General features: G+C 43.0%; 1 protein-coding gene across 5 annotated transcripts in view; it reads left to right on the forward strand.

The window, feature by feature from the left end:
- The window catches only part of CDK17 (cyclin dependent kinase 17), a 124659-nt gene that overhangs the window by 92689 nt on the left and 15943 nt on the right, over nt 1-16027 (forward strand). For all 5 annotated transcript variants that reach the window (XM_044280577.1, XM_044280576.1, XM_044280575.1 and 2 more), the window contains 2 exons: nt 7600-7723; nt 13621-13741. In XM_044280577.1, the coding sequence (XP_044136512.1) occupies nt 7600-7723; nt 13621-13741 (245 nt within the window). The remainder of the gene's footprint in view (nt 1-7599; nt 7724-13620; nt 13742-16027) is intronic.

A 16027-nucleotide genomic window follows, 5' to 3' on the forward strand; every position in this document is an offset into this window, starting at 1 on the left:
ACTTTTTACACTTCTGCACTACACTACTTTCACCGTTTATTGCTCGGTCATGCAACTTACCACCCAAATGAATTTTACCTCCTTTTCTTCTCACTAATAGAGCTTTCATTTGGTGGTATTTCATTGCTGCTGACATTTTTACTTTTTTTGTTATTAATCAAAATGTAACAATTTTTTTGCAAAAAAATGACATTTTTCACTTTCAGTTGTAAAATTTTGCAAAAAAAACGACATCCATATATAAATTTTTCGCTAAATTTATTGTTCTACATGTCTTTTTTTTTAAATCAGATAATTTTTATTTGGAATTTTGTGAAAATTACAAAAATACAAAGAAAGAAATTGGCCTGCACATTATACATGCATCAGTTGATAATAGTATCATAGCATTACATGATTGCCAAAGAGTCACTTCCATTAGTATGTAATATGGCAACAGGCATAACACGAGATGCACCTAAGATCAAGTAATCTAGTTACACAGTATACCATGTACAAACCACCTTTCCATCCATTGTAATTAATGAACAAAAGATCAACCCTCCCTGCCCAACTGTAACCCAATCCCCCCCCCCCCCCCCCCTTACCCGAGCGATGGAACGGATCCGAACTCCAACATCAGCTATTTTATTAATGTATCTTAATCATAGCCTTTGGTGTACTTCTCCTATTTGTTTAATATTCATCTTGACACCCATCCTGTGTAATGCTAATCACTTTCATACATCATACGTCAATAGCTGATTAAGCTGAAGAACAGAAGAAATCAGGGACTGTGCCTCTACCGTCTCATATTTCAACTAAGACGAGAGGCTAATCCGGACACTGTATCCGAAATTCCTCCCACTTATCCCATATTTTGGTAAATTTCGTTACACATTGCCTTTTAACATATACACCTTTTTCTAGGCGTATTACCACTGACATCCTACTAAGGAATTCTCCCCTAGACGGTGGTTGAGGTCTAAGCCAGAATCTGGCTATCAATTTCCTAGCCTGGAATAACAGACGCTGCACTCCCAAACGGTGATGGCGATTTTTGATGTCTAATATTCCTACTATACATGTTCTCGGACCAGGCGGAACCGTGATATTAAATGCGTCTTTTATTAAGGCCAGAACTGAGGACCAGAAATTCCGGAGCTCCGCACAATCCCAGAACATGTGCATTAAGGTAGCAGGGCTCAAGCCACATCTAGGACAATCCGCATCCCCCCCGAACACCTATCCGACACAAAAAATCTGGCGTCCTATACACCCGGTGTAGTAAAAACAACTGGGACATGCGCTGCCCTTCACAAACTGACAGTTGCGGGGTGAGTGCTAGGATCATCTTCCACTGCTCTTCTGAAATCGGCCCAACCTCGCTTTCCCATTTAGATTTAACTGCCAAAACCTCTTGTTTAATTGACTTCACATATAAGTTCCTGTAGGTAGATGATATTAAACCGCACGAGGAACTGTTAGTAAGAAGTTGCTGAAACAATGTTCTACATGTCTTAGATAAAAAAAAAATGTTTGGGTAAAAGTTATAGCATTTACAAACTATGGTACAAAAATGTGAATTTCCGCTTTTTGAAGCAGCTCTGACTTTCTGAGCACCTGTCATGTTTCCTGAGGTTCTACAATGCCCAGACAGTAGAAAAACCCCACAAATGACCCCATTTCGGAAAGTAGACACCCTAAGGTATTCGCTGATGGGCATAGTGAGTTCATAGAACTTTTTATTTTTTGTCACAAGTTAGCGGAAAATTTTTTTTTTTTTTTTTTACAAAGTCTCATATTCCACTAACTTGCGAGAAAAAATTAAAAATTCTAGGAACTCGCCATGCCCCTCATGGAATACCTTGGGGTGTCTTCTTTCCAAAATAGGGTCACTTGTGGCGTAGTTATACTGCCCTGGCAATTTAGGGGCCCATATGTGTGAGAAGTAGTTTGCAATCAAAATCTGTAAAAAATGACTGGTGAAATCCAAAAGGTGCATTTTGGAATATGTGCCCCTTTGCCCACCTAGGCTGCAAAAAAGTGTCACACATGTGGTATCGCCGTACTCAGGAGAAGTTGGGGAATGTGTTTTGGGGTGTCATTTTACATATACCCATGCTGGGTGAGAGAAATATCTTGGCAAAAGACAATCTTTCCCATTTTTTTTATACAAAGTTGGCATTTGGCAAGATATTTATCTCACCCAGCATGGGTATATGTAAAATGACACCCCAAAACACATTGCCCAACTTCTCATGAGTACGGCGATACCACATGTGACACTTTTTTGCAGCCAAGGTGGGCAAAGGGGCACACATTCCAAAGTGCGCCTTTCGGATTTCGCAGGCCATTTTTTACACATTTTGATTGCAAAGTACTTCTCACACATTTGGGCCCCTAAATTGCCAGGGCAGTATAACTACCCCACAAGTGACCCCATTTTGGAAAGAAGACACCCCAAGGTATTCCGTGAGGGGCATGGCGAGTTCCTAGAATTTTTTATTTTTTGTCACAAGTTAGTGGAATATGAGACTTTGTAAGGAAAAAAAATGAAAAAAAAAAATCATCATTTTCCGCTAACTTGTGACAGAAAATAAAAAATTCTAGGAACTCGCCATGCCCCTCACAGAATACCTTGGGGTGTCTTCTTTCCAAAATGGGGTCACTTGTGGGGTAGTTATACTGCCCTGGCATTCTAGGGGCCCAAATGTGTGAAGAGTAGTTTGAAATCAAAATGTGTAAAAAATGACCTGTGAAATCCGAAAGGTGCACTTTGGAATATGTGCCCATCTAGGCGTCAAAAAAGTGTCACACATCTGGTATCGCCGTACTCAGGAGAAGTTGGGGAATGTGTTTTGGGGTGTCATTTTACATATACCCATGCTGGGTGAGAGAAATATCTTGGCAAAAGACAACTTTTCCAATTTTTTTTATACAAAGTTGGCATTTGACCAAGATATTTATCTTACCCAGCATGGGTATATGTAAAATGACACCCCAAAACACATTCCCCAACTTCTCCTGAGTACGGCGATACCAGATGTGTGACACTTTTTTGCAGCCTAGATGCGCAAAGCGGCCCAAATTCCTTTTAGGAGGGCATTTTTAGACATTTGGATCCCAGACTTCTTCTCACACTTTCGGGCCCCTAAAAAGCCAGGGCAGTATAAATACCCCACATGTGACCCCATTTTGGAAAGAAGACACCCCAAGGTATTCAATGAGGGGCATGGCGAGTTCATAGAATTTTTTTCTTTTTTTTGGCACAAGTTAGCGGAAATTATTATTAATTTTTTTGTATTTTCTCACAAAGTCTCCCTTTCCGCTAACTTGGGACAAAAATTTCAATCTTTCAAGGACTCAATATGCCCATCACGGAATACCTTGGGGTGTCTTCTTTCCGAAATGGGGTCACATGTGGGGTATTTATACTGCCCTGGCATTTTAGGGGCCCTAAAGCGTGAGAAGAAGTCTGGAATATAAATGTCTAAAAATTTTTACGCCTTTGGATTCCGTGAGGGGTATGGTGAGTTCATGTGAGATTTTATTTTTTGACACAAGTTAGTGGAATATGAGACTTGGTAAGAAAAAACAAAAAAAAAAATAATTTCCGCTAACTTGGGCCAAAAAAATGTCTGAATGGAGCCTTACAGGGGGTGATCAATGACAGGGGTGTGATCAGGGAGTCTATATGGGGTGATCCACGGATACATGGATCGGATCCGCAAAACGCATACGGACATCTGAATGGAGCCTTACAGGGGGGTGATCAATGACAGGGGGTGATCAGGGAATCTATATGGGTGATCACCCGCCTGTCATTGATCACCCCCCTGTAAGGCTGCATTCAGACGTCCGTATGTGTTTTGCGGATCCAATCCATGTATCTGTGGATCTGTAAAAATCATACGGACATTTGAATGGAGCCTTACAGGGGGGTGATCAATGACAGGGGGTGATCAGGGAATCTATATGGGTGATCACCCGCCTGTCATTGATCACCCCCCCCTGTAAGGCTGCATTCAGACGTCCGTATGTGTTTTGCGGATCCGATCCATGTATCTGTGGATCTGTAAAAATCATACGGACGTCTGAACGGAGCATGACAGGGGGGTGATCAATGACAGGGGGGTGATCAATGACAGGGGGGTGATCAGGGAGTTTATATGGGGTGATCAGGGGTTCATAAGGGGTTAATAAGTGACAGGGGGGGGGGGGTGTAGTGTAGTGTTTTGTGGTACTTTACACAGCTACCTGTGTCCTCTGGTGGTCGATCCAAACAAAAGGGACCACCAGAGGACCAGGTAGCAGGTATATTAGACGCTGTTATCAAAACAGCGTCTAATATACCTGTTAGGGGTTAAAAAAAATCACATCTCCAGCCTGCCAGCGAGCGATCGCCGCCGCCTGTGTGCGCGCGTTCACAAGAAATCTCGGCCCTCGCGAGATGACGCGTATATGCGTCACTCTGCGCAGGGCTGCCGCCTCCGGACTGCACGTCTGCGTTAGGCGGTCCGGAGGCGGTTAAACGATGGCAGGTCTATGCTGACTCCTATTTAACATGATTTGGAATGTGATTGCTTAATTCTGAACACGGCTACATCCACAGTTATAAGAGGGTGTGCACACTTCTTCAGTGCTCCAGGCTAAAAAAAATACCTGGTAGCCATTGGCTCCTGAACTGAAAAATTTAGGAGCCAAATCAAATTTTTTGTCGCCAAATCGAAACCGAATCAAAATTTTGGTATCCTCACAACGCTACGCCGATCAGATCGGCATAGGGTTATTTTGATACCAAAATTTTGATTCGCTTTCGTCACCATAAAAAAGTATTGTGATACTCAAGACCGGGCAAAAAAAAAAAAACAACACCAAAAAAAGCTGCGTGCATTTCGCATTTTATGAAACATTCAGCCCAAAATAGAACAGTCCTATCCTATTTTTTGGGGTGACAAGATGACAAAAAAATGGCGAATGCTCACCACATAGGAGATATTTTTTAATAATTTAATAGTTTGGACAGCGCTATGTAATATGTTTATTTATTGTTTATATATTTTATATGTAAAATTGGGAAAGGGGGGATTTAAACTTAATATTTTAGGGTACTTTCACACTAGTGTTTTTCTTTTCCGGCACGGAGTTCAGTCCTAGGGGCTCAATATCGGAAAAGAACTGATCAGGCATATCCCCATGCATTCTGAATAGAGAGTAATCCGTTCAGGATGCATCAGGATGTCTTCAGTTCAGTCATTTTGACTGTTCAGGTAAAAGATAAACTGCAGCATGCTACGGTTTTCTCTCCGGCGAAAAAAACCCTGAAGATTTGCCTGAATGCCGGATCCAGAATTTTTTCCCATAGGAATGTATTAGTGCGGGATCTGGCATTCAAAATACCGGAATGCACCCGCACTAAATCCGGACCCATTCACTTCTATAGGGCTGTGCACATGAGGGGTGATTTTCACACATCACTTGTGCGTTGCGTGAAAATCGCAGCATGCTCTATGTTGTGCGTTTTTCACGCAACGCAGGCCCCATAGAAGCTAATGGGGCTGCGTGAAAATTGCAAGCATCCGCAAGCAAGTGCGGATGCGGTGCGATTTTCACTCATGGTTGCTAGGATGAAAGTCTATTCTCTGTATTATTTTCCCTTAGAACATGGTTCTAAGGGAAAATAATAGCATTCTTAATACAGAATGCATAGTAGAAGGTCAATATAATTAACATTGGTGGCGCAGTGCGCCCCCCCAATATAAGAAACATTGGTGGCGCAGTGCACCCCAACACCCCAGTATAATAAACATTGGTGGCGCAGTGTGCCCCCCTCAATATAATAAACATTGGTGGCGCAGTGTGCCCCCCTCAATATAATAAACATTGGTGGCGCAGTGCGCACCCCCCCAACACCCCAGTTTAATAAGCATCGGTGCGCCCCCCCCCCCCCTCAATATAATGAACATTGGTGGCGCAGTGGGCAGTGCCAATGAGGGTTAAAAAATAAAATAAAAAATTAACACCTCCTCCAATTGATAGTCTCCTGTTCTTTCTTCGGGACCTTTCAAAGGTCCTGTGGTGACATCACTGTGCTCCTCACATGATACATCACATGATTCATCACCATGGTAATGGACCATGTGATGAGCTCAGTGACCTCACCACAGGTCCTGAAGAAAGAACAGGAGACCGGCATCTACGCGATCAACTGGAGGAGGTGAGTTAATCTTTTTTAAATTATTTTTTAACCCTCATTGGCACTTCCCACTGAGCCACCAATGTTTCTTATACTGGGGTGTTGGGGGGGGGGGGGGGGGCACACTGTGCCACCAATGTTTCTTATACTGGGGTGTTGGGGGGGGGGGGGGGCACACTGTGCCACCAATGTTTCTTATACTGGGGTGTTGGGGGGGGGGGCACCCTGTGCCACCAATGTTTCTTATACTGGGGTGTTGGGGGGGGGGGGGGGCACACTGTACAGGGAGTCTAAGAAAGAATCGAATGAGTCACTAAGTCGGATCTTTAGTTCTTTTCACCTGTGACTCATTTGATTCTTTCTCCCTGTACTTGTCAGTGACTCAGAGCTGCTAGTGCTCGCCTTGCCTCAGCTCTGATTTGGTTGGTGGGCGGGGAGGGGAGGGGCTGGCAGAAGCAGCTTCCACTCTAGGATCATATTACACTCCTCCCGAGCCCCTCCCCTCCCTGCTGCCAGCGGCTCTGCTGTTGTGTGCTGTGACCGAGCTGACTCAGACCGAGAAGAACATTGGCGGCGGCGGGGCAGAGAACTATCAGCTCCTGTGCCCGTCGCTGTTCTACTGCAGAGCTGCCGCGGAGGGTCTAGTCGCAAATGGCGACAAGACTAAAAAGTCTTGTCGCCATTTGTAAATTCTAAGTCGCATTGGCGACCATTTTGGTTGCCATCTGGAGCCCTGCACTTGTGCAACCATATTTATTTTATTTTTATATTATTTTTTTCTTCCTTCCACCTAAAAGATTTCAGTTTGTTTTTCAATTGAGTGGTACAGTTTATAGGTCACATTAAAGGTAGAAAAAGTTCTGAAATGATTTATCTTTGTCTCATTTTTTTTTACATCACGGAAACCTGACATTTTAACAGGGGTGTGTAGACTTTTTATATCCACTGTACCTTCTAGTTGTATCATGTATTTAGACATTTTAAGAAATGTTCCTTCCTGTCCATTTTAAAGCAATTCTTATCTTGACAGTTTAAATATATTGATCCTTGGTGGCACCTAGCATCCGATCATTTTCCCCCCTTTCAGCTTTGTACTATATAAAGACATTGTCCCATCAATGCTGTCAGTGTCACTGGGTAGTACTGTATGTGTCACACCATCAACTGGTAACACCCATCTGGATTTTTTTTGCAAATTGCTAGCAATTTATTTATAACTTTTAGCAGGAATAATAAAGGAATGGCACAACATAGTCACAGTAGATCGTACAACAGACCTGTCAGGAGAGGCTGACAGGTCCTCTTTAAATAGTTCTGACTAGAAGCATAGGGTACAGAGTACAGCAGGTTGTGCCATACAGGTTAAGTCCTTACAATGGTGGAAATAAAACCTAATCAGACTTGCTTCTGTTTTCCTACAGATATTCTTATATCAGATTTTAAGAGGCTTAGCTTATTGTCACAAAAGGAAAGTTCTTCACCGGGACTTGAAGCCACAGAACCTCCTCATTAATGAAAAGGGGGAGTTGAAGCTTGCAGATTTTGGTAAGTTGGTTACATGGCTCTCTGTCATGTCTGTTGGCATTGCCTTGTGTACACACTCTTGACAATATAACTGAGAAAACTCCTTCAGGGGTAGTAAGTAAATAAGAGGGGGCTATATTGTAATCTGCCAGAGGGGGAAGGAGACTGATTCCACCAAGGAATTAGTACCAAGGGAGGACACATGGAAGCAAGTGACCATACATACACCAGGTGTAGGTTTAAGAATTTTTCTTCTGCTAGAAACTGCTTCGAATATCAGACTTCCTTTTGTGAGTTGATTGCAATGCCTGGCCCTTACTCCCTCGACTCAGTTTGAAGATTTGTTTTTCTTTGTCCTTTTCTTTTGCTCTAAGTCCAGTCATTATCTGAACATCTGTGAACAGAAGATGCTTAAGATGCTCATTTAATGTATTCTTTGGTCTAGCGTGCGAGTCAGTAAGCTTTCAGGCAAGCTTCATTTTAACATACACCGATGCTGGGGGGGTTGCTTACTGTCTAAACAAGGAGTATGAAATGGACTGTGATCATACATATTATCGCAGTTGATTGACTTGAACATGGATAATTTTAAATTGCAGACAAAAAGCTTTGGTTACATAACACTAATGACAGTTGTTGAAAATGATTTGCTGAAATGAAGCGTGCACTATCCTTTGCTCTATGGAAAGTGAATGACTTTGAAAAAGGGCAGCAAGTTAGTATAAATTGACAAATACCTTCCATCTATGGCAAAGTCTTGAAAATGTAAAGGGTATTCCACTTTGTCTTATAAGGAATCGTACAGATTTCTAATGTACATGAATTAAAAATACCCCTCACAAGGCTTTTTCCAAAAATAGACCCCTGCACGTTTAAATTCTATTTATTTACCTCCTCAGGACAGACGTTCATGTTTCAAAAGAATAAAATATGTCTAATTATCAAGATCTTGCTATCCTTTCCACCCTACACCATTCCCTCTCCTCATTGGGGGGAAAAAAAATTACGAACCAAGCTATCACATACTTAGACTGACATTTGATCTAAACATATTTTCCAAAACTCCTGGAACTCCAAAACGTGTAGCTTGCGACTTTTTTTCACACCATAAAAGTGGTGTATCTTTACGATAAATATGGCCCATGCGATTTCTGAAGCTGTCTGCCCTGAGAGTGTTTGGAGGGAGAGAAGCTGAGCTCTGGGATATTATAGGTTTAGCTGATTTGGAGTAGAAAGCAGAGTAAGGCTACCTGCAGACGGGTGCAGAAACGCCGCACAAATTTGCGTGCGGATTTCTATTAGTTTCTGCACCAAATTAGCATCAAAATCCACATGTGTTACTTGCGAATTTTGATGCTATTTTTATTTTTATTTTTTTATTTTTTTTTTTATCTCCGATCCCCACCAAAAAGAGTGGAAACTGTTGACGTGCTGTGGATTTCCAAATCCACATGGCAGGTTAATTTCCACATAGAAGACAAAAAGGCAAAGTGTACATGTGTATCTCATACAGTTTGCTGGTATTGTGATACACTGCAGTTTTCCGCTCAAGAGTCTGCACGGAAAAAACAAGCGCAATCCACATAAATCTGCAGGTACCCTAAATCCCGACAGGACCACATCTACAGCAGTGATTGGCTTTTTCTGCATCAGTCTGTACACTGAAGCTTGTAAATCACTGTATATGGCCTGGGTAATCAGAACTCTTTCTGTCTCTCCTAGGCGTCTTTTCAGAATTTACTCAGATATCCTGCTCCAAATCATATAAATGTATTATCCCAGAGCTCAGCTTCTCTCCTTCTATCACAAAACTGAGCTTCTTTCTGTCTACTATACCCTGAAGCCAGGTAGGGTAGCAAATATCACTTGATGGGTTCTCTTTAACATAATATAGTCTCCCAATACATGAACAATGGCATCTAGGAATTCTGAAATTGTGCAGCACCCTGTACATTTTATCTCGTTCCAGAAGGCTTTTCGATGTTCTAAAACATAAGCTTAAAGGTAACCTGTCACCGGGATTTTGGGTATAGAGCTGAGCACATGGGTTGCTAGATTGCCACCAGCACATCCGCAATATCCATTCCCCATAGCTCTGTGTGCTTTTACTGTTTAAAAAATACAATTTGATACATATGCAAATTAACACAAGAGAGTCATATCTTACTTGTGTGACCCGAGAAGAGTCATCTTTTCAAGCTCTGACTCATCTCAGGTTAATTTGCATATGTATCAAATCAGTTTTTCTACACAATAAAAGCACACAGAGCTATGGGGACTGGATATTGCAGATGTACTAGCGGCCATCTAGCAACCCATGTCCTCAGCTCTATACAGAAAATTCCTGTGACAGGTTCCCTTTAAGATCTGCTCCTAATTTATAACATGGATATTACAGATATTGTTTCTACTTTCCTAAAATTTTGACCGTTTTTCTGGGGAATAGTACAACCTATGTATCAAGAAATGTGTGATATCCGCATAGCTGGACTTTGACAGTCCCCGCGTAAATCTATATATTCTGGACCACTGAAGGTTGGTGAAATGCTCGACCACATGTGAATTCCATTTGACTCGGTTTCTAAGGGAAATGCAGAGATCACATGATATGGGGGTGTCGCCAACGCCACAAAGTGGATACTCATAAAAGTGGTAGAAATGGTTCTGCCCGTGTTTACCATCTGTGACTATGGGTTCTCTATAATACTAATAGTACTTCTACTATATCCACCTACTCCTGAAAACTGCACAAGTTCCTGCTAAGGCCTCTTTCGGACTAGCGTGTCCTGTGCAGAAATCATGCTGTGTTGGCGTGATTCCCCGTTATGGACACTTCTCATTTCTCAGGAGTGCATTGCAATATAATGATTTATAATGCTGTGGGTCTCTGCATGACCTTACCTCTACAGTATTACACTTACAGCATTTTGTCAATATAATTCTGTAGAAGTACGGTCAGGCAGAGACACACAGCATTATAAATCATTATAATGCCATGCTTTCCTGAGAAATGAGTAGTGTCCATAAGGGGAAACCCCGCTGACACACTGAACGTGATTTCTGCAGAGGACACACTTGTCTGAAATTAGCCTAATGGATTTTGTTGCAGACATGAAAGATATTAAAGAGGACCTTTCACCGATCCTGACTTTGAGAACTAAGTATACAGACATGTAGAGCGGCGCCCGGGGATCTCACTGCACTTACTATTATCCCTGGTCGCCGCTCCGTTCTCCTGCTATGCCCTTCGGTATCTTCGGTCACTAAGTTATGGTAGGCGGAGTCTGCCCTTTTTCTGCTGTAGCGCTGGCCAATCGCAGCACAGAGCTCACAGCCTGGGAGAAAATAACCTCCCAGGCTGTGAGCTCTGCGCTGCGATTGGCCAGTGCTACAGCAGAACAAGGGCAGACTCCGCCTACCATAACTTAGTGACTGAAATCTCCGCCTACTATAACTTAGTGGCCGGAGATACCGGAGGGCATAGCAGGAGAACGGAGCGGCGCCCAGGGATAATAGTAAGTGCAGTGAGATCCCCGGGCACCGCTCTCCATGTCTGTATTCTTAGTTCACAGTGTCATAATCGGTGAAAGGTCCTCTTTAACTGACTTTTGCTAACCTGCTACATCTTTCTAAAACTAAAAGAGAAAAGTTGAAGCCAACAAGGTAATGAGTATGTTGACCAAAATGGGTAACATAATGTACACCTTCGCAACCAATTTTTATTGTCCCAGTGCATCTAAAGTTTTCTCACTTCAGCAAATGCCATTTATCATGTAGGGGAAGTTAATACAAGGCACTTACTAATGTATTGTTATTGACCATATTGTCTCATTTTCTGGCTTCATTCATTTTATTATACACTTTTTGTTTCCATGGTTACGACCACCCTACAATCCATCAGTGGTGGCCGTGCTTGCACACTATAGGAAAAAGGGCTGGTCTGTGTGGTGTCACTTTTTCCTATAGTGTACAAGCACAGCCATTGCTGTTGGATTGCAGGGTGGTCATAGCCCCTGGATACAAGCACTGTATAATGTGATGGAAAAATGAATTCAGCCAGCAAAGAAGCAATATGGACAATTACAATACATTAGTAAGGGCCTTATATTGAATTTGTCTAAGTGATAAATGCCATTTGCTGAAGTAAGCCAACCCTTTTAATTAAAATGTTCCTATCATTTTGTTTTTACAGCACCTATGCAGACCTGTGTCTCCATGGCAACAGGCAGATACCCCTGGGTAATTTTATTCTGCGGTCACCCACTCGTCCGTCTGTCCTCTAAGTCTTCCTAATTCGCCATATGTATCGTAACATAAAGTTGGAAGGGGAGTATGACTGCAGAGTCACACTATACAGGGTTTTCTTGTTGTCTGTTACCATGGAGACATATGTCTGCATAGGATCTGTACAAGCAACTCAAAATACGTTTTTATAACTAAGTACTTTGGCAAAGTTGCTTCATTTTAACTTTAAATGCATCGGGGCACTAAAATAAAACTATGTGATAAAGGTGTAGAGGGTGCTATAAGGGAATAGACATTGGTGGATGTCAGCCTTATTATTCATCGGCTTGACAAGATTCTACGTGTATTGTCGTACTAAATGTTAAAAATTCTCCTCACTCCCACATTGCAACTAAGGCAAGAATCCTCCTCAGCATTGGAGTAGCCACCAGTAGTGACCAGCATCTGATTGTCACTCCAAAATAAGGCTACTTTCACACTAGCGATTTGGCTTTCAGTTTGTCAGATCCATTAAAGGCTCTCACAAGCAGTCCAAAACAGATCAGTTTTGCCCTAATGCATTCTGAATGGAAACAGATCCACTCAGAATGCATCAGTTTGCATCAGTTCAGTCTCCATTCTGCCAAAAGGAAAGCCCAGGGGAGAAGCTGATGTCTCCTCCCCTTTGCTCTGATAGTAGTAATTAGCATACAGAGCGGGGGACAGTAATGGGCGCACAACGGGCGAACGGAGCGGTGCCCAGGAATAATAGTAAGTGCAGGGAGATCGCTGGCAGCAGAATCGCATAGCCGGCACCCTGCCTCCGACAGGGAGCTGCAATCAGCGGCAGTTAACCCCTCAGGTGCGGCACCTGAGGGGTTAACTGCCGCTGATCTGCTGCCAGTACCTGCTTCCTGTATTAAAGGTTAATTATCATTGGTGGCGCAGTGCGCCGGCCCCTCTCAACCCCCCCCAGTATTAAAATCATTAGTGGCAGTGGCCACAGGGTCCCCTCATTGGTGGCAGTGTCAGCTTTTGATCGGAGCCCCAGCAGTGTAATCCTGGGGCTCCGATCGGTTACCATGGCAGCCAGGACACTGCTACTGAAGCCCTGGCTGCCATGGTCAGCTCCCTGCTGCTGTATGCACTAGGCAGCAGGGAGAGTGTGAAGTCTGGGATCAAAAGATCCAAGGTTCTAGCCCCTAAGGGGGGGAATAGTTATTAAATAAACTGAAAAAAAAAAACACACCAAGTATAAATCGCCCCCTTTCCCAATTTCGCATATAAAATATATAAACATATTGCATATGGCCACGTCCGAAAAGTCCAAACTATTAAAATAAAATAAAAATTATGCGGTGAACGCCAGAACAGAAAAAAATAAATAATGCGCGATTTGCCATTTTTTTAAATGCGGCATGCACGTGGCTTTTTTTGTGTGTTTTTTTTTTTTTTTTTTTTTTTTTTTGTGTGCGGTATCTAGTATCGCAATACTTTTTTTTATGGTATTGAAATCGAATAAAAAATTTGGTATCGCAACAACTCTAAATGGAGTAGTAAACAGGTTTACACCAGAGGACTGCTACTGCTGAATGATTCTCTTGAGTCTTACTGATTATTTTGTAGAAATTGCATTCATTTTAGTTTTAGTTTTTTGCTCTTTCTGTTTAACTTTCTTTTCCCTTCAAATAAAGGTTTAGCGAGAGCCAAGTCTGTTCCAACAAAAACCTACTCAAATGAAGTGGTAACGTTATGGTACAGGCCTCCCGATGTCCTCCTTGGATCTTCTGAATATTCAACACAAATTGACATGTGGTAAGTATGGTTATTCATGCTGACTTTCGTGAATTAACCCTTTCACTGCACAGGGTTTATGGAGAATTGTAAATGCTTTTGACACACAAAAACCTGAAGAATGCATAGATTTCATCAGAATTGTCTTGTGCCAACTAGATTCCTGGATCCAAATCATGGATTCCTTTATGCTAAATGTTCTTTAAGCTTTAAAGAGGACCTTTCATCTGGCAAAAAATTGTGAACTAAGTATCATGTTATGTACAGCGGCACCCAGGGATCTCACTGCACTTACTATTATCCCCGGGCGCCGCTCCGTTCTCCCGCTATGCCCTCCGGTATCTTCGGTCACTTGGTTATAGTAGGAGGAGACTGCCCTTGTTATCCTGGGCGTCTCCTCCTCCCAGGCTGCAGTGCTGGCCAATCGCAGTGCAGAGCTTACAGCCTGGGAGAAAAAACTCCCTGGCTGTGAGCTCTGCGCTGTGATTGGCCAGAACTGCAGCCTAGTGGAAGAAGACGCCCAGGCGAACAAGGGCAGTCTCCTCCTACTATAACCAAGAGTCCTAAGTCTCCCCCTACTATAACCTACTGAGCGAAGATACCGGAGGACATAACGGGAGAACGGAGCAGCGCCCAAGGATAATAGATAATAGCGGCGCTGCTGTAGAGATCATGACACAGTTCACAATTTTTAACACATGGTAACAAATACAAAAGACAGTGTAGGCAGGAACCCTGATTAGTCTATGATCCTACTTGTGGTAGTCTGCCCTCGTCCTACAGGAGGGATGAAACCTGGATGGATGTTTTCTGGGGAGGATATGCTTTTGGATATGGAATTCTTCTAGTAGAAGCTGATACTGTAGGGAGAAAAGTGAAAATGACTGTATGCACATGGTTGTGAGTCTGGACTATAGAGCAAGTGTGTAACTGGTCCTGGAAGTCCAAGTAAGGATGAATGTTCTTCAGTAGTATAGTTAGCACATACTTTGCAGCACTATATATGACGTTGATATATTGGCACTGTACAGATGCAACCAACGATTATTGACTTGCGCACATTACGTTAATGGTGTGGCATGCTGTTTCTCACATTAATAATTGGTAGACCTGTAATTTTTAATCTTTCTATATTGTCTTTTTATATACAGTATATACTATGCTGAGCTTTTATTTGTGTATGACTGAATTATTTTTGTTTTTAGTTTGGATGTTTTCTCGCTGTATGATTCTGACTAGGGATCGACCGATTATCGGATTTTGATATTCAGGATTTTGAACGCTATCGGTATCGGCATTTATTTTGCCGATATTCCGATAGCGTATGGGGAACACAGATCGCGCTGCTGACAGCGCTCTGTGTTCCCTTGGCAGCAGCACAGGGGAGAAGGAGCAGTGTCTCCTCCCCCTGTGATGCCGCTGCCGCCAATGAAAGGACAGGGGACAAGAGGAGGGGAGGAGCTATGGCCACTGCGCCACCAATGAAGCTTAATCTCTCATTTATTCATATACAGGAGGCGGGAGCTGGCTGCGCAGTATCACATAGCCGGCTCCCGACCTCTATGAGCAGTAGCTGCGATCTGCAGTAGTTAACTCCTCAGGTGCCGCGGATCGCAGCTACTGCTCATAGAAGTCGGGAGCCGGCTATGTGATACTGCGCAGCCAGCTCCCGCCTCCTGTATATGAATAAATTAGAGATTAAGCTTCATTGGTGGTGCAGTGCGCCCCCCCCCAAGCCCCCCAGTATTAGACATTGGTGGCGCAGTGCGCCCCCCCCCTCCCCCCCAGTATTAAGCAGTGGTGGCGCATAGGGCCCCCCAGCCAATGTCGCAGTGCGCCCCCCCCCCCCCCCCCACAGGATCCCCTCTCCCCTGCTCCTCCGATCGGAGCCCCAGCAGTGTAAGGCTGGGGCTCCGATCGGTTACCATGGCAGCCAGGACGCTATTGAAGCCCTGGCTGCCATGATAAGCTCCATGCTGCTGTGTGCACAAAGCACACAGCAGCAGGGACAGCGTGAGCTCCTATTCACCCTGATAGATCTCTATCAGGGTGAATAGGACAAGGGTTCTAGTCCCTAAGGGGGCTAAAAGTTAGTTAAAAAAAAAAAAAGTTATAAAAATAAAAACACCAAAATATTAAATATAAATGAAAAAGAAAGATTTACAAAAAAAAAACACATTAACAATAAACATTAATTTTCAGCAGATTTGTGGGATTTTTTTATTTTTTTTTTTAAATGAAAATTCCCAGAATATCGGTATAAATTATCGGCTATCGGCCTGAAAGTTCACAAATTATCGGTATCGG

This window comes from Bufo gargarizans, chromosome 2, assembly GCF_014858855.1.
Source record: "Bufo gargarizans isolate SCDJY-AF-19 chromosome 2, ASM1485885v1, whole genome shotgun sequence".
Lineage (NCBI taxonomy): Eukaryota > Metazoa > Chordata > Amphibia > Anura > Bufonidae > Bufo > Bufo gargarizans.